The sequence below is a fragment of the Lepidochelys olivacea genome (assembly GCF_965140295.1).
Source record: "Lepidochelys olivacea isolate rLepOli2 genome assembly, chromosome: 1".
Classification (NCBI taxonomy): Eukaryota; Metazoa; Chordata; order Testudines; family Cheloniidae; genus Lepidochelys; species Lepidochelys olivacea.
In genome coordinates, this window is record NC_140411.1 from 300,892,549 (window position 1) to 300,915,152 (window position 22,604).

Below are 22,604 nucleotides of genomic sequence, written 5' to 3' on the forward strand. Positions count from 1 at the left end.
GACTAACACGGCTGTTACTCTGAAACCTATCTTTGGAGTCTGTTTTTGAAGCTTTTCTGTTGCAAAATTGCCACCCTTAAATCTTTTCCTGAGTGGCCAGAGAGGTTGAAGTGTTCTCCTACCGGTTTTTGAATGTTATGATTCCTGATGTCAGATTTGTGTCCATTTATTCTTTTGAATAGAGACTGTCCGGTTTGGCCAATGTACATGGCAGAGGGTCATTGCTGGCACATGGCATATATCACATTGGTAGATGTGCAGGTGAACGAGCCCCTAATGGCGTGGCTAATGTGATTAGGTCCTACGATGGTGTCACTTGAATAAATATGTGGACAGAGTCTCAAAAGAAAATACACATTTTATTTGAACTTATTTACTCCATGCATCATCTTTATATACTTTTCTTGTACATTGGTTTCTAAAGTTTGGTGCTGTCCAGTTCTGAGATTTCAATATGTTCAGAAAGTCACTATTGCAGCATGAGAAGTGGGTTATTTCAAGAGTTTATTTCCTTTATTATGTGACAAGAATATTTGCTGGGATGAGGTTTGAGAGTTATTTTCCAACAACAAATAAATTATTCTGGAGTTGAACCTATAAAAGTTCATGCACAGCACAACTTAAAATTACAGAAAAAATACTGGTTGATTTTGAGTATTTTATACCTTTTTATAATCAGCAAACATCTTACTGGACAAAATTAATTGTTACACACAAAAAAGTGCATATTACAAACAAATTTTAACATCATCTTTGAAATGGAAAAGTGCATTTACATAGGCCAAGGTTTAGGTTTTCATAAACTGAAAGGATATTACCTTCGCTGGCAGTAAAACAGCTTGTACTATATATTGCAGGCCTACAATATACTTATTTAGAAATGAGTTTGATTTTTGTTTTTATTTTAAATTCAATAATAGGTAAATAAACAAGGTATTACTGTCAACATGATTATGGTATATATTTACAAAAATGTCTAGCATATTTGCTTTTCATAATTTTCAATCTTAGCTAGCACAAAGTGAGCTAGATGTAATTAATCTAAAATAGGCCTGCATGAACAGCCAAAAAACACCAGTATTTTACTAAAATTAACTAGTACAACAGTAATGTTCCTAAAGCTCAAAAAAGGAACACCATGAAACCTTATTCCAAGGATGTGTGTACAAAGCAAGCAGCACTATTCCAGTGCTTGACTGAGAACTGCTTTCTCTAGCATTCCCTGGACTTTGACAGCGATCCAGAATTATACAGTAACAATGTATGCACAGATCCCTTATACTATTGGCTGGATTTTCTGGAACAGTATATATAAGTTTTCGTTAATTACATATTCACAGTTTGGAAAGAAATGGAAGTCCTTCACACATGTAGGCTTTTAATCTTATCCACTCATTAAATCTCTGCAAAACTGTTTTTTCTTGTGTTAGGATTCTGGCAGCTTTTTTAATTTTTTCTTCATTTCGTTCTAAATACCGTATTCCATCTGTCCGCAACTGATAGAGTTTTTCCTTACGATTTTCATCCAGAGGTATGTCTTCATTCATTAGAGGATTAAATCTGAAATAGGTGTCTGGAGGTAACAGGCCATCCAGCATAGTATGGACTTCTGGTTTAAAACAAAGATAGTAAAATGTTAAATCATAATGAAGTTTCTGACAAATCAAGAGAGAAGCAGTCCTACAAATTCTGCTTGCTTTTGCAGGCTAATTAACGTCACAGCAACTCCACCCTTACCAATCACCTCCTTCAATATCTCCTCCCTCTCCACATTTCTTAGCCATAGTAGCTCCCATATCACCAAATTGCTTAGTTAAGCTTCTCTTCCTTCCCTACTTCCACACAAGGTGAACAACTCAGCTACCTCTCCACTTCACCATTTTACACTGATGGGAGGCAAACTAAAAGTAATAAGAGACCAAATCCAGCTTGCCTTACTGAGTAGTCTCACATTGTTGCTCTACTCATGCATGGAACTAAGCAGCAGGAGAACTATAAAGACATGTGGGTACTTTTTACATCAACATGTATCAGTTCACTCTGAGCCAATAAGTTTCCAATAAGTGTTGATACGGACAAAACATTATTCCAGACATTCACATTTCTGCAGCTTATAAAATGGAGAAAGGTATGACCATCTAATTATGTAATTCTACTGTGCTCCCATGCCTAGGTGAGATTTTGTTCTCAGATGTGTGTGAATGGCTCCCATCGACACCAAAGAAAGACACACTGATTGACTGACAGAACTTGGTCCTTAGAATGAAGAGGATGTTTTAAAAAATGTCACAAGTTTCAGAAGACAAATCAACATTCTGAATCAACTGCTTTAATATTTCTCTGTGAAAAGTTGAAACTATATACATAGAAAGTGTCCCCTATTTCCTTTACTCCTGAAATGATTTCCAGGATTATTGTTCTTCTGAAAACCAAGTTAAAACAAACAAACAAAATAAACAGTGCTTGACTACAGTAATTCTCAGCCAAATTCTTATTGTGATTTCTAAGGTTTATAACCTTTCTTGATGTAGTTTTGTATTCCTAATACAGCATCAGTATTATGGCTACACTGCTCTGATGTGATGTATTCATCAATTAAAGACAGCTTAGTAATAGCATACTCAAGGTGCAGACTCAGAGAGATAATTTAAATGCATATTTCACTAGCTCTATAATCACCCAGTACAATAACAAATAAAAATAAAAAGCCAATATCAGAGGTAATAAAGAGAGGGAAAATGATAAATTTAAAATATAGCAAGAAAACTGGAAATATTTACGATGTATGGTGAAAACAGATTACTGAAAAAACATTATTCTTTAAATCTCCATTTTCCTGCTTTGGTCTAAATTGACTTTTCATCTAAACTAAACCTGAAATCCAACTGCATATGCAGGCAAAGAGATTAACAATCAAATCCCAATTTGAAAAAAGGTCATGAAACGTTCCCTGGACTAAAAGTGGACAAGATACATTTAAATTTTCTTTATTGCATATATTTTCATGGTATTATATGTTTTTTGACGTACTGTATTTCTAATGATAACAAGTGACACCCTGAGAACCATAAATAGTTAAAATCAATTAGAAACAAGATGACAAATCATTAGACACTAACCTTCTGTGTCAGTTGCGCTGCTGATAACATTTGTAAGTTTGGTTTTCAAACTTGTGTACGTGATGCTGTTCTTCCTCTCACTTTCATATCGACCAGTGCCCAACGATATTACACACTGCAGTGGGACATTTGGCCAAAGGCATTTGCACTCATGGACTGCTAAAGCAGTGGGATTATTCAGAAGCAGACCTCCATCCTGCAAATTAATTTTATATTAAATTGCTTGCATTTTCATTATGATTTAACACTGCACAGCTGAAATATGACAAATTAATGAAACAGAACACACGGTAACTTGGTGAGTATTGTGATTGGTCTCCTTGGTCTCCATGAGGGTCACGTGGCTTGGCTTCCAGGACCTGAATAGGCCAGGTGAGACAGGATTGATTTGTATCTCTGTTAGGACCATGTGTCTGAAACCTTGCTTCTGTGATCAGCCCCTGCGTTTGAAGTCTTTGTGTGGTTAATCCCTCCCTCTTTTTGAGGGGATGGATTCAAGCAGTGAGGCTAAGTACAGAAGTCAGTTGCTAAGCGAACTCCTAAACAACCATACAGGAAGGGCAAATGGCAGTTTTGAAGGGAATGTAAGAGGCTCTCTAGGTACAGTTCTAAATGTAATAATGCGATGGCAAGGAGGAGGTAGTGACCTGCAAGGGCTATGCCGTACTTGCTTTCCTGCCTGAAGCCAAAAGGGACTTCCTCTATGGGAAGAAATTGGAGATACTGTGTAATAATTCACAAATACTGTACATTGATCTATTATCGGGATGTTTACTGTATGAATTTAGTGGTTTAGCTTAAAAGAGTTCTGTAATGAAAACAAGCAGGAAACGAGAGAATGGCTCAAGTTAAACTACTTCTCAGCAAACAGTTGAGGGTTGTTAAGAGACAATGCCAGGAAGCAACTGGGGAGCATAAAAGATCAAAGGACTAGCAGTTTAAAAAAAGGGACTATCTTGAGAGAGGGGGGCGGGGGAGTTGTTTGGGGAAACCAGGGTGAGAAAGAGCCCCTGCTGTGGTGTCTGAAGAAGCTGGGCCTGGTAGGTTACCAGCCCCTTAGGGTAAGACAGACATCTGTAGATGGTTTCAAAATCCCTTTCTCTAAATGCTTTTCCCCTACTGTTAAAATAAGCAATACTTAGGTTTTAATAAGGTCATTTGATCATAACAGATGCTATATATTATTGGTCACAGACTCTCTATTGGGAGAACTGCAAGTGCTAAATGCAGTCAGACTTGCTGGGTAAACATGGTTTATACACAGGGAACCATAGCCCAGGACACAGTCTAAGAGTGGGAGAATATTGGAATTCCATCCCAGGATAGGTAAAGGCCCGAGCCCTGACACATAAAGGATTATATTCAGAGAAACCAGGAAGGGGACAAAGGTGCAGCTAGCTTTTAAACTGTGACACTCTGTATGAAGTGCAAGTTGGCGGCTGAGCTGGAAGACAAGATTTGTGGTTGGGAAGAACAAATACTGATTCTGCAGAGCATCATTAAAGCTGAAGAGCACTTGGAGAGCCAGATTCAGGAAGCATCACCATCCCAGATTCAAGGAAAGAAAAGGAAGTGCTAACAAAGGAATGAGAGAGAGCAGAAACCAGGGAGAAGGAGAGGCACTCTATGTCAAAAATGGCTGTCTGAGTCACTGACAACTCTGAAACAAAATTATCCTGAATGCTTAATGGATCATTGTCCTAAAGGATAACACTCAAGATGACTGGGGCCTGCTACAGACCACCAAAAATCACACTAGAGAACAGGACTCCTTAAGCACATATCTTTAACATGCCCAGTATTCTGTCTTCCAACAGTGGCCAATGCCATGTACTCCAGAGGGAATGAACAGAACAGGTAATCATCAAGTGATCCATTCCCTGTTCCCCATTCCAAACTTCTGGCAAACAGAGGCTAGGGAAACCATCCCTGCCCATCCTGGCAAATAGCCATTGATGGATCTATCCTCCATGAATTTATCTTGTTCTTTTTTGAACTCTGTTATAGTCTTGGCCTTCACAATATCCTCTGGCAAAGAGTTCCACATATTGACTATGTTGTGTGAAGAAATCATAGAATATCAGGGTTGGAAGGGACCTCAGGAGGTCATCTAGTCCAACTCCCTGCTCAAAAGCAGGACCAATCCCCAATTAAATCATCCCAGCCAGGGCTTTGTCAAGCCTGACCTTAAAAACTTCTAAGGAAGGAGATTCCACCACCTCCCTAGGCAACGCATTCCAGTGTTTCACCACCCTCCTAGTGAAAAAGTTTTCCCTAATATCCAACCTAAACCTCCCCCACTGCAACTTGAGACCATTACTCCTTGTCCTGTCCTCTTCTACCACTGAGAATAGTCTAGAACCATCCTCTCTGGAACCACCTCTCAGGTAGTTGAAAGCAGCTATCAAATCCCCCCTCATTCTTCTCTTCTGCAGGCTAAACAATACCAGTTCCCTCAGCCTCTCCTCATAAGTCATGTGTTCCAGTCCCCTAATAATTTTTGTTGCCCTTCGCTGGACTCTTTCCAATTTATCCACATCCTTCTTGTAGTGTGGGGCCCAAAACTGGACACAGTACTCCAGATGAGGCCTCACCAATGTCGAATAGAGGGGGACGATCATGTCCCTCGATCTGCTCGCTATGCCCCTACTTATACATCCCAAAATGCCATTGGCCTTCTTGGCAACAAGGGCACACTGCTGACTCATATCCAGCTTCTCGTCCACTGTCACCCCTAGGCCCTTTTCCGCAGAACTGCTGCCGAGCCATTCGGTCCCTAGTCTGTAGCTGTGCATTGGGTTCTTCCGTCTTAAGTGCAGGACCCTGCACTTATCCTTATTGAACCTCATCAGATTTCTTTTGGCCCAATCCTCCAATTTGTCTAGGTCCCTCTGTATCCTATCCCTGCCCTCCAGCGTATCTACCACTCCTCCCAGTTTAGTATCATCCGCAAATTTGCTGAGAGTGCAATCAACACCATCCTCCAGATCATTTATGAAGATATTGAACAAAACCGGCCCCAGGACCGACCCCTGGGGCACTCCACTTGACACCGGCTGCCAACTAGACATGGAGCCATTGATCACTACCCGTTGAGCCCGACAATCTAGCCAATTTTCTACCCACCTTATAGTGCATTCATCCAGCCCGCACTTCTTTAACTTGCTGACAAGAATACTGTGGGAGACCGTGTCAAAAGCTTTGCTAAAGTCAAGAAACAATACTTCCTTTTGTTTGTTTTAAACCTGCTGCCTATTGATTTCATTTGGTGACTCCCTAGTTCTTGTGCTTTGAGAAGGAGTAAATAACACTTCCTCATTTACTTTCTCCACACCAGTCATGATTTTATAGATCCCAATCATATCCTCCCTTAGGCGTCTCTTTTCCAAGCTGAAAAGTCGAAGTCTTATTAATCTCTCCTCATATAAAAGCCGTTTTATACCCCTAATGATTTTTGTTTCCCTTTTCTGAACCTTTTCAATTCCAATATATTTTTTGAGATGGGGCGACCACATCTGCATGCAGTATTCACGATGTGGGCGTACCATGTGAGTTTTTTAAACTGTTACTCTCACCTATGATTTTATCTCTGTGTAATATTGTTTGATCTTGCAGCTTTGATAAGTTGTAATGTTGTATAATTGCACAATTTTATTGGCTATACTGTGAAATGTATGATATTTGGTAACATACAAATTAAGTTGTTTAGCTTTTTGTATTGTTTGTTTCTTTACAAAAATCAGTCATAAAAACATATTTTTTCTATAGGACACCTAGTCATGTCCTGACACTGAGTACCAGACTTCATTTCCAATTTCTGATTTTTTTAAAAGGTGTAATGAAAAATTTGATAAAACCACAATACCAACCGCCACAAAGTAAATCAGACTCCTTCTCTTTCTCTTCCTCCCTGCATTCTGTGTAATAGCCAAAAGGAACGTGTCTCCCCACGTGTAGCATTTAGTTACTCTACATATTGAATTTTTATTATAATCATATCAAGGACATTCGGCTATCACAGAGTTAATTTGCAATCACAATTCAATTCTAATGGAAGTATAAAAATTGATAATGTACAGTACAGGATTTTGTAATGTAATTACCTAGTCAGCAGTAACTGAATTTTAATAGCCATTATACAATTCTACTTTACCTTAGCCACTTCCAAACCCCACTGAAGGAAAAGAGTTTTTTCATTTAATTCAATGGCTTTTGGATCAGGTTCTCTGTTCAAAAAAGCATGTAAGCACATGCTTAATCTACCCCTGTCACGGTTCCTCCCCCACTCTGAACTCTAGGGTACAGATGTGGGGACCTGCGTGAAAAACCTCCTAAGCTTATCTTTACCAGCTTAGGTCAAAACTTCCCCAAGGTACAAAATATTACACCTTGGACTGGCCGCTACCACCACCAAACTAATACTGGTTACTGGGGAAGAGCTGTTTGGACGCGTCCTTCCCCCCAAAATACTTCCCAAAACCTTGCACCCCACTTCCTGGACAAGGTTTGGTAAAAAGCCTCACCAATTTGCTTAGGTGACTACAGATCCAGACCCTTGGATCTTAAGAACACTGAACAATCCTCCCAACACTTGCACCCCCCTTTTCCTGGGAAATGTTGGATAAAAAGCCTCACCAATTTGCATAGGTGATCACAGACCCAAACCCTTGGATCTGAGAACAATGAAAAGCATTCAGTGTTTTACAAGAAGACTTCTAATAAAAAATAGAAGTAAATAGAAATAAAGAAATCCCCCCTGTAAAATCAGGATGGTAGATATCTTACAGGGTAATTAGATTCAAAAACATAGAGAACCCCTCTAGGCAAAACCTTAAGTTACAAAAAAGATACACGGACAGAAATAGTTATTCTATTCAGCACAATTCTTTTCTCAGCCATTTAAAGAAATCATAATCTAACACATACCTAGCTAGATTACTTACTAAAAGTTCTAAGACTCCATTCCTGTTCTGTCCCTGGCCAAGACGACTACAGACAGACACAGACCCTTTGTTTCTCTCCCTCCTCCCAGCTTTTGAAAGTATCTTGTCTCCTCATTGGTCATTTTGGTCAGGTGCCAGCGAGGTTACCTTTAGCTTCTTAATCCTTTACAGGTGAGAGGAGCTTTCCCCTGGCCAGGAGGGATTTCAAAGGGGTTTACCCTTCCCTTTATATTTATGACACGCCCCCCAAATCTCAGCTAGGGTGAAACACTGGCTGGGATTTCTTCCTGGAGCTCTAGGAAAACAGAGTTAATAAGACACATGCATCTCTAAATATACTACCAAGTACATAAAGACTAACAATATTTTCCACATCTCAAGGACGATTTTAACCAGTTGATTCTGGGAAACTTTCACGGGAGAGTGCATCAGCCACTTTGTTAGAAGCTCCTGAGATGTGTTGGATGTCGAAATCAAAATCTTGGAGAGCTAAACTCCACCGAAGAAGTTTTTTGTTAGTTTCTTTGACGGTGTGAAGCCACTTTAGTGCAGCATGGTCGGTTTGCAGGTGGAAACGCCGTCCCCAAACATATGGGCGTAGCTTTTCCAGAGCGTAGACAATGGCATAACATTCTTTTTCAGTGACTGACCAGTTGCTTTCCCTCTCAGACAGTTTTTTGCTGAGAAACACTACAGGGTGGAATTCTTGATCAGGTCCTTTCTGCATTAAAACTGCTCCCACACCACGCTCGGATGCATCTGTGGTTACTAGGAACGGTTTGTCAAAGTCTGGGGCCCTTAGTACAGGGTCAGACATGAGTGTCGCTTTAAGCTTGTTAAAGGCCTTCTGACACTTTCCGGTCCACTGAACAGCATTTGGCTGTTTCTTTTTGGTTAGGTCTGTCAGTGGGGCAGCGATTTGGCTGCAGTGCGGTACAAATCGTCTGTAATAACCGGCCAAGCCTAAGAAGGATTGAACCTGTTTCTTTGACTTTGGGACAGGCCACTTTTGGATAGCATCCACTTTGGCCTGTAGGGGCTGATAGTTCCTTGACCCACCTGGTGTCCAAGGTAAGTCACTCTGTTTAGGCCTATTTGACACTTCTTAGCCTTAACAGTTAGTCCTGCCTCCCTTATGCGCTCAAGGACTTTTTGTAGATGTTCCAGGTGGTCTGCCCAGGAATCCGAAAATATGGCCACATCGTCAAGGTAGGCGACTGCATATTCTCCTAATCCCGCTAGGAGACCATCTACAAGTCTTTGGAAAGTGGCGGGTGCATTTCGCAGCCCGAAAGGGAGTACATTAAATTCATACAGCCCGAGATGTGTGATGAAGGCTGACCTTTCCTTGGCAGATTCATCTAGCGGTACCTGCCAGTACCCCTTGGTTAAGTCCAAGGTAGAGATGAACTGGGCCCGTCCCAGTTTCTCTAATAGTTCATCAGTGCGTGGCATTGGATAGTTGTCTGGGCGAGTTACAGCATTTAGCTTACGGTAGTCCACGCAAAAACGTATTTCCCCATCTGGTTTGGGAACTAGAACCACTGGAGATGCCCATGCACTTTCAGAGGGGCGGATTACACCCATCTGTAACATATCCTGGATCTCCCGTTCTATAGCAGTTTTAGCTTGAGGAGACACCCGGTAAGGTTGGACCCTAATTGGGTGAGCATTACCTGTGTCAATGGAGTGGTATGCCCGTTCAGTCAGTCCTGGGGTGGCTGAGAACGTTGGCGCGTAGCTAGTGCACAGCTCCTGGATCTGCTGTCGCTGCATACGCCCAAGGGTCATGGAGAGGTTCACCTCTTCCACACCACCAGCACATTTCCCTTCGTAGTAAACACCTTCAGGCCACTCAGCGTCGTCTCCTCCCTGGGCTGTAAACTGACAAACCTTTAATTCTCTGGATCGATTAGAAGAGCTGAGAGGCGGTGGGTTGCTCCGTGCCGCTGTCCAATCTCTCTGGAGGCTTTCATCTGCTTCCTGTTCGGTCTGGAACTGTTCCCTTGATGCTGGAGACATCAGTTCCTCATGGGATTGTGGACCTAGGCTTGGTCCCTCTGGAAGCGATATAGGGGATGGAGCTGTTTCTGTTGACTGTGAACCGCTCTCCGCTGGTGCACTATGTTGGGATTCAGGCTCCGGCTGAGCCTCTTGTGTAGGGTTATCGGCTGCTGCCAGTTCAGGTTCGGTGGGGCCCTCTGGTGTTGAGGTTGCAAGTACTGGATTCAGTGCTGGCACGGGGTCTGGTGTTGGTTGTTTGGCTGGTTCCGGTTCTGGGACTGGTTCCGTCTGGGTCTCTGGGACTGGATCCACTACTGCTGTTGCAGACATTGGCCTGGGGTCCGGGTCCATCACCTCTGACTGGGTCCTGATAGAAGTTTCTGGAACAGAGCTAGGCCTCACGGCTTGTTTAGCCTGGCTGCGGGTGACCGTTCCCACCCTCTTGGCCTGCTTCACGTGATTGGCCAAGTCTTCCCCCAACAGCATGGGGATGGGATAATCATCATAGACTGCAAAAGTCCACATTCCTGACCAGCCCTTGTACTGGACAGGCAACTTGGCTGTAGGCAAATTGAAAGAGTTGGACTTGAAGGGTTGAATCGTCACTTGGATCTCTGGGTTGATTAAATTGGGGTCCACTAAGGAAGCATGGATAGCTGACACTTGTGCTCCGGTGTCCCTCCACGCGGTGACCTTCTTCCCGCCCACACTCACAGTTTCCCTCCGCTCCAAGGGTATCTGGGAGGTATCAGGGCCTGTGGACCTCTGGTGTGATTCCGGTGCAATGAACTGTAATCTGTTGGGGTTCTTGGGGCAGTTGGCCTTTACATGCCCCAGCTTGTTACATTTAAAACATCGTCCAGCTGACGGGTCACCGGGGCGAGGTGGGTTGCTGGAGAACGGGGTGGTGGGACGATAAGGGGTCTGGAGGGTTCTTTGGGAGGTAGGTGGGGCTTTGGGCGGCCCCCGGTAATAGGGTGTGGTCTGGGGTGGTCCCTTCTGGTCTCCGTTCCAACTGCGACCAGTTTTCTTCTTCTCTGCCACCTCCACCCATCTGGCTCCAATCTCTCCTGCCTCGATTACAGTTTTGGGTTTCCCATCTAGGATGTATCTTTCTATTTCCGCAGGAACACCCTCTAAGAATTGTTCCATTTGCATTAGGAAGGGCAAATTTACTGGAGATTCAACACTTGCTCCTGATATCCAGGCATCCCAATGTTTCACAATGTGGTAGGCATGTCGGGTAAATGACATGTCTGGTTTCCACCTTAGGGCTCGGAACCTCCGACGAGACTGCTCGGGTGTTATCCCCATTCTGACTCTCGCCTTGGATTTAAACAGTTCATACTTGTTCATATGTTCTTTAGGCATTTCAGTTGCCACCTCAGCTAAGGGTCCACTGAGCTGCGGCCTCAGCTCTACCATGTATTGGTCAGTAGAGATGTTGTACCCAAGGCAGGCCCTTTCGAAGTTTTCTAAGAAGGCCTCAGTATCATCACCTGCCTTGTAGGTGGGGAACTTTCTGGGATGGGAAGTGGTACCTGGAGAAGGATTGCTAGGGTTTGTTGGTATATTCTGCTGGGCCTTTATCCTCTCCATCTCCTCCACATGCTTCCTTGCCTCCATTTCCCTCTTGTGGGCAGCCTCCTGTACCTCCTTCTCCAGCCGCATGAGTTCTATCTGTCTTTCATGTTCCCTTTGTTTTTCCTCAGCCTGAAATTTGGCTAATTCCAGCTGTAGTCGAGCCGAGGATTTGGCCATTCTAACCTCTCTGTTTTTAACTAACTTTACACCCGAGGTTTAGAAATAAACAAACAAAACTTGGCTGTAAAATTTTGCTGTGCTGGAATAGAATACCTATTCTCTGATAGTGATTGTCAGCCTACAGAAAAAGACAATTCCCTTGTCTCTGCTCTGGGCCCAAATTAAAGCAAAAAACCTCCAACTACTTGGAAACCTGCTTACCCAGCCCAAAGAAAAAAAAAATTTTCTTTTCAAACCTGTGCTCCTTGTAAAACAAAAAAAAAATCAAAATCCTAAAAAAAACCCTGCCACTTTGGTCTCCAGGCAAATGGGTAGAGCACACACCCCCTATTTACTTTTAGGAAGAAAAGAAAAAAAAAACCTCTGGGTTGGAAGACTGTGAATTTCCCTGCAGGAGTTAAGTACCCTGCCTCCAGGCAAAGAAAACCTGCAATTCACAAGATAATCCCCTTTTGTCTCTGCTTGGCCACAAAGCAGAGAGAAACCAAGCTGCTTTCAGTTTCAAAGCTGCTTCCTGGACTTCCTAAAAATTCCTTTTTAAAATCTGTATTTCTAGTTCAAAAAATCTCAACTGGATCTCAAAATGATTTCAGGTTAATCCCACCACTGTGCCACCATGTCACGGTTCCTCCCCCACTCTGAACTCTAGGGTACAGATGTGGGGACCTGCATGAAAAACCTCCTAAGCTTATCTTTACCAGCTTAGGTCAAAACTTCCCCAAGGTACAAAATATTACACCTTGGACTGGCCGCTACCACCACCAAACTAATACTGGTTACTAGGGAAGAGCTGTTTGGACGCGTCCTTCCCCCCAAAATACTTCCCAAAACCTTGCACCCCACTTCCTGGACAAGGTTTGGTAAAAAGCCTCACCAATTTGCTTAGGTGACTACAGATCCAGACCCTTGGATCTTAAGAACACTGAACAATCCTCCCAACACTTGCACCCCCCTTTTCCTGGGAAATGTTGGATAAAAAGCCTCACCAATTTGCATAGGTGACCACAGACCCAAACCCTTGGATCTGAGAACAATGAAAAGCATTCAGTGTTTTACAAGAAGACTTTTAATAAAAAATAGAAGTAAATAGAAATAAAGAAATCCCCCCTGTAAAATCAGGATGGTAGATATCTTACAGGGTAATTAGATTCAAAAACATAGAGAACCCCTCTAGGCAAAACCTTAAGTTACAAAAAAGATACACGGACAGAAATAGTTATTCTATTCAGCACAATTCTTTTCTCAGCCATTTAAAGAAATCATAATCTAACACATACCTAGATAGATTACTTACTAAAAGTTCTAAGACTCCATTCCTGTTCTGTCCCTGGCCAAGACGACTACAGACAGACACAGACCCTTTGTTTCTCTCCCTCCTCCCAGCTTTTGAAAGTATCTTGTCTCCTCATTGGTCATTTTGGTCAGGTGCCAGCGAGGTTACCTTTAGCTTCTTAACCCTTTACAGGTGAGAGGAGCTTTCCCCTGGCCAGGAGGGATTTCAAAGGGGTTTACCCTTCCCTTTATATTTATGACAACCCCTATTCAGGACCGTCACTTAGGGCATGTCTACACAGCCCTGCAGTTCAGACTATGCTGGTGTGAACAGAAGTACACAAAAAAGTGCTGCCCTGCAAGTCCCCCATGTGACCACTGCAGGCGTGAACTAAAAGGTTCCTACTTTGCTTTAACATAACCCTGTTCGAAGATTACATTATTATTTTAAGTATGTACTTAAATTCCATTGATTCTAATGGGATTTAAGCATGTACTTAAGTGCCTGTCCTGAGTTGGGATGCTTTCCTATTTCAGCACCCACACCACTTTCTAATAAGTGGACATCAAATAATGTTAAATATCAACAGAGTTACTTATTACAGTTACAGGAAAATCAGAACAATTCACTGTGATCATTATTATGATGAACACCAAAGGATGTAATAAAGATTTACCACATATTATGCATTGCTGCTGTGGCTTCCAATATTATTCTGTTCAAGTCTCTAACCCTTAACCATTGCATTTTAAATAGGGATCATGATAGGTCTTCCCAGTTTTGTTTGTTAAAGAAAAGATGAATGTTAAAAGCTGTGTAGCTTTGGAAGAAGTGTAAGTGAAAGAGAGGAAATTTGAAGGAGAACAAAGTGATACGGGAAGTAAAAGAGAAAGGGGAGCTGTATGGAGAACTGCAGAAGCAAAAGGGGCATTTTCCTTTTTATTTAAATAACAGAAATACCAAATTATGCAAAATCAAAGTTGGAAAAATGAATTACAAGACTATTAAACATATAATGTCATTACAGTCTATTAATACAGCTTGTAGTTCTAGTTACAAAGCTATGAATATGTATTATGGCACTATAACTACTAGATGCATTTATAGACTGTAGTGATCTATAATTTATTATAAATAGAGAAAAATATGATGGCTGATGTCTTATGACCATTATATTTTATGCATTCAGAGAAGAGGATTAACTCACTTGGGAACTACCAAAGTCCTGTCTGTAAAAATACTATAATAAAATATATGTACTGCACAAAATGTCTGAAGCCATTCTAGTCCTCAAAAAGCAGACAAGATATAGACACCTTTCACTTTCAGGTGCCCCAAAAGGTTGTTCTTCAAGTGCTAATATGACTACACATATAACCAATGCAAATTTTGCTGCAACCACAGTGGTGTTTTTCTTAACAGGATTGTTTGTGTTAATATGTATATTTCAGTGAAGTAATTAAATTTTATGTTAAAAACATTTAAGTAACAATCCAAAAATGCAAGGCCTTTTCCAGATAGCGGTCACATAAAAGCCTTGCTACAATTTCATTCAATTTCAAATGTTTCAGTATTTAAAAAAAAAAAAGGGGAACTACATATTTTCTGGAACCAAAATGTGTTCTACTAACTGTAAAATGACCTTTAAAAGTTTACCAAGACTAGTGAGTCACTATGCACTGGGAAAACTACTTCACTGGAGCTGATGTCACAATATCCTTTACTAAGCAATTAGCCCTTACAATAACCTTGACACATACTCAAACAGATTTTTTATCTTTCAATCCAACCAAAAGAATTGGATATAAAATCCAAAATGCTGAAAAGGACTTCCTACATGGGGAAAACATCACAAAAATAAAAATACCGTGAAAGTTTGAAGTAGCCCAATCAAAACAGAAAACATAATCAAGTTCAACAAGCAGCAGTTGAATCTGAATTCCTTGGAAATGTACCGTTTAAAATTTCACCTTCAGGCTTCTTTTGGGTGGGGGTATGGTTTTTAATATTTCTGCATTTATGATATATTTAAAAGTTCCAAACAACATCATTTTCACTGGCTATGTAAAACTGAGTTACCTCTGGAGAAAACAGACCAATTTGCCACTAATTTTGATACTTATTTTTTAACCAAACAGTTCTTTTCTTATTGCAAGTATGTATCAGTTATTGTACATTTATTTTGCCCTTGAAGCTTATAGAGATGTTATAGCTGAAAGACAGACACTCATCTTGGAATAACACCTTTTACTCTGGTGTGAATGTTGGAATTATATCACTGCTAAGATGCACACCAATGGTTTAAAACTCCAGTAACTCTCCTGTTGGAGGGCAGATTATTTTAATAAAAGTGGACCTCCTCGTTCTGAAAGCTGAATTTTGATACGAGGCAAGTAGTCTTTTTTTCTTGTGATTGTGGCTCCATTTGTGTCTGGCCCAATTAACCATTACGCAAAGTAAGTTAATAGCTCAGTCAAATTGTGACCTGTTTAAGGGCCTGATTCTGCTTCTACTAACATGAACTGGCCTATATCGGGGCAGGACCAGATACTCTGGCTTTGTCTACACTACAGACCTTACAGAGGCACAGCTGTACCACCGCAACTGCTCTGCTGTAACGTCTCCTGTGTAGCCGCTCTATGCCAGCAGGAGAGAGAGCTCTCCCGCTGGAATAATTAAACCACCCCTAATGAGTGGCGGTAGCTATGTCAGCAGGACAGTGTCTCCATACCGGCGCTTTTGTCGGTCGTGTGTGGTTTTTTTTTTTTCCACATCCCTGGCCAACAAAAGTTTTACCGACAAAAGTGCTATTGTAGACAAAGCCCCAGTCACCACATGAATAGAGTGAAAACAGATACCAGAGGAGGGTAGCTTACAATCTCTTCTTACTGTAGAGATGCAGTCCAGTAATGCATGTGTGTCAAAATTACACCGCTATTATCCTACAATCTTTCTCCAATGTGCTGCTATGATGAGCTATGGGACCTTTTCCCCAACTCAAGAATGTGCCCAAGTGCTTTCCTAAAGCCACTCACAATTGGATTTCACTTCCCCCTTGTTCAAAACAGCCCAAATCTGCTTTCCTTCTGGGCATGGTGAAAGCCCATCATTCTGAGTAGGCATTGCGCAAGACTAAGGAAATGGAGCTTTTTTTTGGAATCTGAGGAGAAATTTTATCTCTGCATATTAGTGGTTGTATGTATGAGGTTTAGCTGGTGTTTGACTTGATTTTAGTGGATAAGGACTGCACTTTTAATGGATGACAGAGCTGTCTAGGGCCTGGGATTGGTTTTATTATTGTAGTTTAAATCCTAACAAAATCATATCCAAAAACATTTAAATAATGTAAATATAGATTAAAGTTACAGTACAATATAAGAAAAACATATCAGCTGGTCCATCAAATAACAAATATAACCAAAGATGCACTCATACTCTAGCCTAGTTTGGAATAATAAATAATTTAGAGTGGATTCACATTCAACAGAAACCTTTTTTTTAAAAACTACAGCTGCAATGGATAAATAAATGTTGTGAAAACAGGATTATTGGCTTGATGAGGTTTTTTTTTTTTTTTTTTATTAAGCTTTCATTTGGATCTACAAAAGCTCTTTGAACTGTTGCTGGACTGGTTAGTACATTTTGCTCAAATGCAGCTGAAACGAACAATCTTGTTTGGTACACCGTATCCTCACTTATTGTTAATCTGTGTTCTATACAAAAAAAATCCCAACCCAAAAATCAAAGTATAGTGTTGCCCGTGAAGAAGCTAATTATTCATAGGACCTTAATCTAAAACGTCAATATTTCTATTTTGCCTGCTTATTTTCTTAATCTTAGAATAGAGTGTGTTAACTGAATCACATCTACTCATTCTAGTGAATTTCATTTAAGTTTCATTACAGTTCTGATTTTCACACACACACCCATCCCCCATGTGCTGTACAGAAGAATATGTGACTTGTCACCAAAAACTGAATGGAATTATAACCATCTGTAAAGTAGGCAAATCCATTAAAGCAATAATGCTGAAGTGCACTGCATGCTGGGATATTACTAGGTCTGGCCATGTTGCCATGACCAAGGCCAAAGGAGTGTGCAGTGTACACAACCACTGGAATGTTCCCAGCACAGCATACACCTGAAGTATCTCACAGGGATAATAGACCTGTGCAAAGAGTTTTAAAAGTGTGTGTGTGTGTGTGTGTGTACAAGCACACCCCTTCCCTCCCCACCCACTGTCCTGCCCCTAAAAACTTATATTACAAAGCTCCTGCAATGAGAACACACAGAGTAAAGATTTTATAGAATACTGATTTAAAGGGGAAGCCAATTTCAGCTGCATACAAATGAAGTTAGAAATTGTTCACTGCTTCCAATTCATATTTTTAAAGTTGAAGGCATGAGTGGGATATGGACTGAGGTTCAAGAGAAGTGCTTCCCAAATATGGGTCCTTGCAGCTCTAAAGGGAGTTTTACGAAGAAAGATTCTCTCCAAAATTTAGCTCAGTACATGGTTCTCTTCCATTTCTCAAAAGAAGTGTTAAAATTAGAGCAGAAAGAAAGATTCCAAATTACCTCTTATATATTTGAGATATTAAAGATGAAATCATTGAAGTCAATAGGAGTTTTCCCCTGACTTCAATGAGGCCAGGATTTCAACATAAATTTTAAAATCTCTCCTATAGTGAAGAAAGGTAGGGCATGAAACAGGCGCTGATATCAAAAGCAGGATGTAATGCCACCTTATCTGAAAATGCATACTTTTAAAATACTAGTGATTATATAACAGGGAAAGATTTAAAACAGCCTAAATTATTATTTATTAAAAATAATGGGAGTTACAATACTTGAAGAGGAAAAAATTGACAGGGAAGTTCTATAAACAATCTTTTATTTTATTTGTGTCTAATCAAAGTAATTGGCAAGGTAATCATGACTATCAACAAGGTCGCGCATCCTATGTGGCACATGAGACTTATTCCTACTAGCTGTTTATTTTAATATAAATTCAATTATTTTATGTTGCCCCTGATTTTAAATTCTGTGAATTTTTGTACCGACAATTAATAAATGAGTTACAGAAGTTGGGGGGGGGGGAGGGGGAGGCGGAGAAACTGGAAGTTAATTGCTGAATACAGACAGCTGAGGGTGAGTCATGGGAAGTTTTGGAGATCTTTAAGCAAGTATGGATGTTGGTAGTGGGGAAAGCAATGCATCTCCTCTTTCCCTTCCCCTTTTTGTTTTTGGAAAGGGTAGGGGACAATTTCCTGGTGCAAGTCCTGGAGGAACCAACTAGGGGCAGAGCTCTTCTTGACCTGCTGCTCACAAACCAGGAAGAATTAGCAGGGGAAGCTAAAGTGGATGGGAACCTGGGAGCCAGTGACCATGAGATGGTCGAGTTCAGGATCCTGACACAGGGAAGAAAGGAGAGCAGCAGAGTACGGACCCTGGACTTCAGAAAAGCAGACTTTGACTCCCTCAGGGAACTGGTGGGCAGGATCCCCTGGGAGAATAACATGAGGGAGAAAGGACTCCAGGAGAGCTGGCTGTATTTTAAAGAATCCTTATTGTGGTTACAGGGACAAACCATCCCGATGTGTAGAAAGAATAGTAAATATGGCAGGCGAACAGCTTGGCTTATCAGTGAAATCCTTGCTGATCTTAAACACAAAAAAGAAACTTACAAGAAAGGGAAGATTGGACAAATGACCAGGGAAGAGTATAAAAATATTGCTTGGGGATGCACATGTGAAATCAGGAAGGCCAAATCACACCTGGAGTTGCAGCTAGCAAGAGATTTAAGAGTAACAAGAAGGGTTTCTTCAGGTATGTTAGCAACAAGACGGAAGTCAAGGAAAGCATGGGCGCCTTACTGAATGAGGGAGGCAACCTAGTGACAGAGGATGTGGAAAAAGCTAACGTACTCGATGCTTTTTTTGCCTCTGTCTTCACGAACAAGGTCAGCTCCCAGACTACTGCACTGGGCAGCACAGCATGGGGAGGAGGTGACCAGCCCTCTGTGGAGAAAGAAGTGGTTCGGGACTATTTAGAAAAGCTGGATGAGCACAAGTCCATGAGGCCGGATACGCTGCATCCGAGAGTGCTAAAGGAGTTGGCGGATGTGATTGCAGAGCCATTGGCCATTATCTTTGAAAACTCATGGCGATCCGGGGAAGTCCCGGACGACTGGAAAAAGACTAATGTAGTGCTCATCTTTAAAACAGGGAAGGAGGATGATCCTGGGAACTACAGGCCAGTCAGCCTCACCTCAGTCCCTGGAAAAATCATGGAGCAGGTCCTCAAGGAATCAATTCTGAAGCACTTAGATGAGAGGAAAGTGATCAGGAACCGTCAGCGTGGATTCACCAAGGGCAAGTCATGCCTGACTAATCTAATTGCCTTCTATGATGAGATAACTGGCTCTGTGGATGAGGGGAAAGCGGTGGACGTGTTGTTCCTTGACTTTAGCAAAGCTTTTGACACGGTCTCCCACAGTATTCTTGCCAGCAAGTTAATGAAGTATGGGCTGGATGAATGGACTATAAGGTGGATAGAAAGTTGGCTAGATTGTCAGGCTCAATGGGTAGCGATCAATGGCTCCATGTCTAGTTGGCAGCCAGTAAGTGCCCCAAAGGTCAGTCCTCGGGCCGGTTTTGTTCAATATCTTCATAAATGATCTGGAGGATAGTGTGGATTGCACCCTCAGCAAGTTTGCAGATGACACTAAACTGGGAGGAGAGGTAGATACGCTGGAGGGTAGGGACAGGATACAGAGGGCCCTAGACAAATTAGAGGATTGGGCGAAAAGAAATCTGATGACGTTCAACAAGGACAAGTGCAGAGTCCTGCACTTAGGACGGAAGAATCCCACTCACCGCTACAGATTAGGGACCAAATGGCTAGGCAGCAGTTTGGCAGAAAAGGACCTAGGGGTTACAGTGGACGAGAAGCTGGATATCAGTCAACAGTGTGCCCTTGTTGCCAAGGCGGCCAATGGCATTTTGGGATGTATATGTAGGGGCACCTCCAGCAATTCGAGGGATGTGATCGTTCCCCTCTATTCGACATTGATGAGGGCCCATCTGGAGTACTGTGTCCAGTTTTGGACCCCAAACTACAAGAAGGATGTGGAAAAATTGGAAAACGTCCAGCGGAAGGCAACAAAAATGATTAGGGGACTGGAACACATGACTTATGAGGAGAGGCTGAGGGAACTGGGATTGTTTAGTCTGCAGAAGAGAAGAATGAGGGGGGATTTGATAGCTGCTTTCAACTACCTGAAAGGAGGTTCCAAAGAGGATGGATCTAGACTGTTCTCAGTGGTAGCTGATGACAGAACAAGGAGTAATGGTCTCAAGTTGCAGTGGGGGAGGTTTAGGTTGGATATTAGGAAAAACTTTTTCACTAGGAGGGTAGTGAAACACTGGAATGCGTTACCTAGGGAGGTGGTAGAATCTCCTTCCTTTGAGATTTTTAAGGTCAGGCTTGACAAAGCCCTGGCTGGGATGATTTAGTTGGGGATTGGTCCTGCTTTGAGCAGGGGGTTGGACTAGATGACCTCCTGAGGTCCCTTCCAACCCTGATATTTTATGATTCTAGGGCCAGGGCAGAGGAAACAAATGGGGGGCAGGGGAGGAGGTTTGGTTTATTTCTCCCCCCTTGAACTAGTTATCTGACTGCATCCTGTTCCCAATCTGCTACTAATTTAAACAAAGACAAAAACATAATAGATTGCTGTTTCTGTTAAAATGAACACTGTTGAAACAGTAAATGTTGACAGTTAATGTCATCATTTGGCTTCAGAGTTAACTCCTATTGACATTAGTGAGGTATGTTCAGACTTACCACAGCTATTGTTTTAGGCCTTCTGCAGACTCAGGAAGACATTACCATATCCATTTACATTTGGTTCACATTGTGAGACTGTTCTTTGTTATATACTTTAAAAAAATGAAATCCTAGATTGTGGAGTACTGTTGTGTAGCACTTAAATAATTATCTGCTATGATCTTCATTGTATACAGGGCACTAGCTATAGACAATGCAGTTACAATGAAGGATTTCCAAATGTCATTGTATAATAAAACATTTATATCAAATGAAATGATCTATCAGATTCTAAATACTTGTTTCCTCACTTCATATTGGTGAAGACTGGAAACTGTAAAATGTTTTCATTGAAACAAAATATTTTTAAATAGTCAATACTTAAGTCCTGAATGACTGACTTAAATATTGCATAAAGTGGATCACTTCATAGGATCATGACGAGCTTTTCATGTTTGTCTGAGACTCTACAAGACACTGCAAAAATAAGTCCTTATTCAATTGTATTTATAAAACACATTGAGATTATCACAATCTTCTTTACAACATACGAATCCTTGGCTGGCATTTGAGCGTCTATTTTTATTGTCAATTTGAGTTAGGTTTGTGCTAATATTCATTTAGTTTCTTTCTTCCATTTGCTGAGCATGTTCCATATTTGTTACTATTTTAAATGCTTTTTTCCATAGTTGTAAGCATTCTTAGCTTCTAAAAGTCAGGCATTACTATAATAGACACAAGCCAAAATATAGGCTAATCATTCAGTTTGGCTCACGTCCTTTCAGTGCTATGGAATATCCGACAGACTAAAATTAAAGAAAATGCAGAAGTACTAAAACAATGTCAGGTAAAAATGCCAAAGTTCTACATTGGCAAGGAGTTGACGAGCAAATAGATAAACTTGACCAATCCCTGGGTGCAGGGATCATATTTGTGGGCCAAAATCTGAAGGTTTGCTCTTGACTTCCTGCCTTTATTTTAAAAAGCAATTATGTCAAGTTTGTCGGTTTGATTTAAAGACCCAGTTTCCACTGTATCTGCCTTTTTGAAGCCTTTATCAATCACCTTTCTGAAGCATTTCATCTATTTGAATATTGGAGGTGTAACTGTTATCACCATTCCCAGCATGCTTCTGCAGCAAAGAAGAACAATGACAGGCCAAGGGTAGTATATCTGTATGTGAAGAGACTTACCCAAGCTATTCATGTTTGACTCTTGCTTGAAGAGATGGACCAATACAAGTTCATGATTGTGTGAAATCAAGTAATGGAATGAGGCTATGAAACACCCTGGTAGGTACAATAAATTATACAGTGGAGTGGCCATCACTGAAAAGAATGTGGGAACTATAGTGTACAAGAGCCTACCAGCTGTGGTGACAAGTTGCATTTTCTAACCTACAGATTAATAATGATGAGGTTTTGGAGAACTAGCTTGTTTTTCATCTACATGTATAATCAGTTGCACTTAAACCATGATGAACTTTTGAATGCTCCTAGGTGTAACAATTAGTGAATGCAAGGCATCAACAAGAAGTATAGAATGTATCACAAGAAGCATGTAGCCTTTAACATGTATTCTGACATCTCTACCTTTAAGGTCAAATATTCATTCCTCTCTCTATGTTTTCAAAATAGTGATTTACACTTATAACACACATTTCATGGACCC

General features: G+C 41.2%; 1 protein-coding gene across 1 annotated transcript in view; it reads right to left on the reverse strand.

Annotated features, from left to right (window-relative positions):
• Nucleotides 1-360: 360 nt before the first annotated feature.
• The window catches only part of PNPLA8 (patatin like domain 8, phospholipase A2), a 73,994-nt gene continuing 51,750 nt past the window's right edge, over nucleotides 361-22,604 (reverse strand). The window contains exons 9-10 of the mRNA XM_084641430.1: nucleotides 3,120-3,315; nucleotides 361-1,609 (exon numbers count right to left, since the gene is read on the reverse strand). Of these exons, the coding sequence (XP_084497556.1) occupies nucleotides 1,335-1,609; nucleotides 3,120-3,315 (471 nt within the window). The 3' untranslated portion in view covers nucleotides 361-1,334. The remainder of the gene's footprint in view (nucleotides 1,610-3,119; nucleotides 3,316-22,604) is intronic.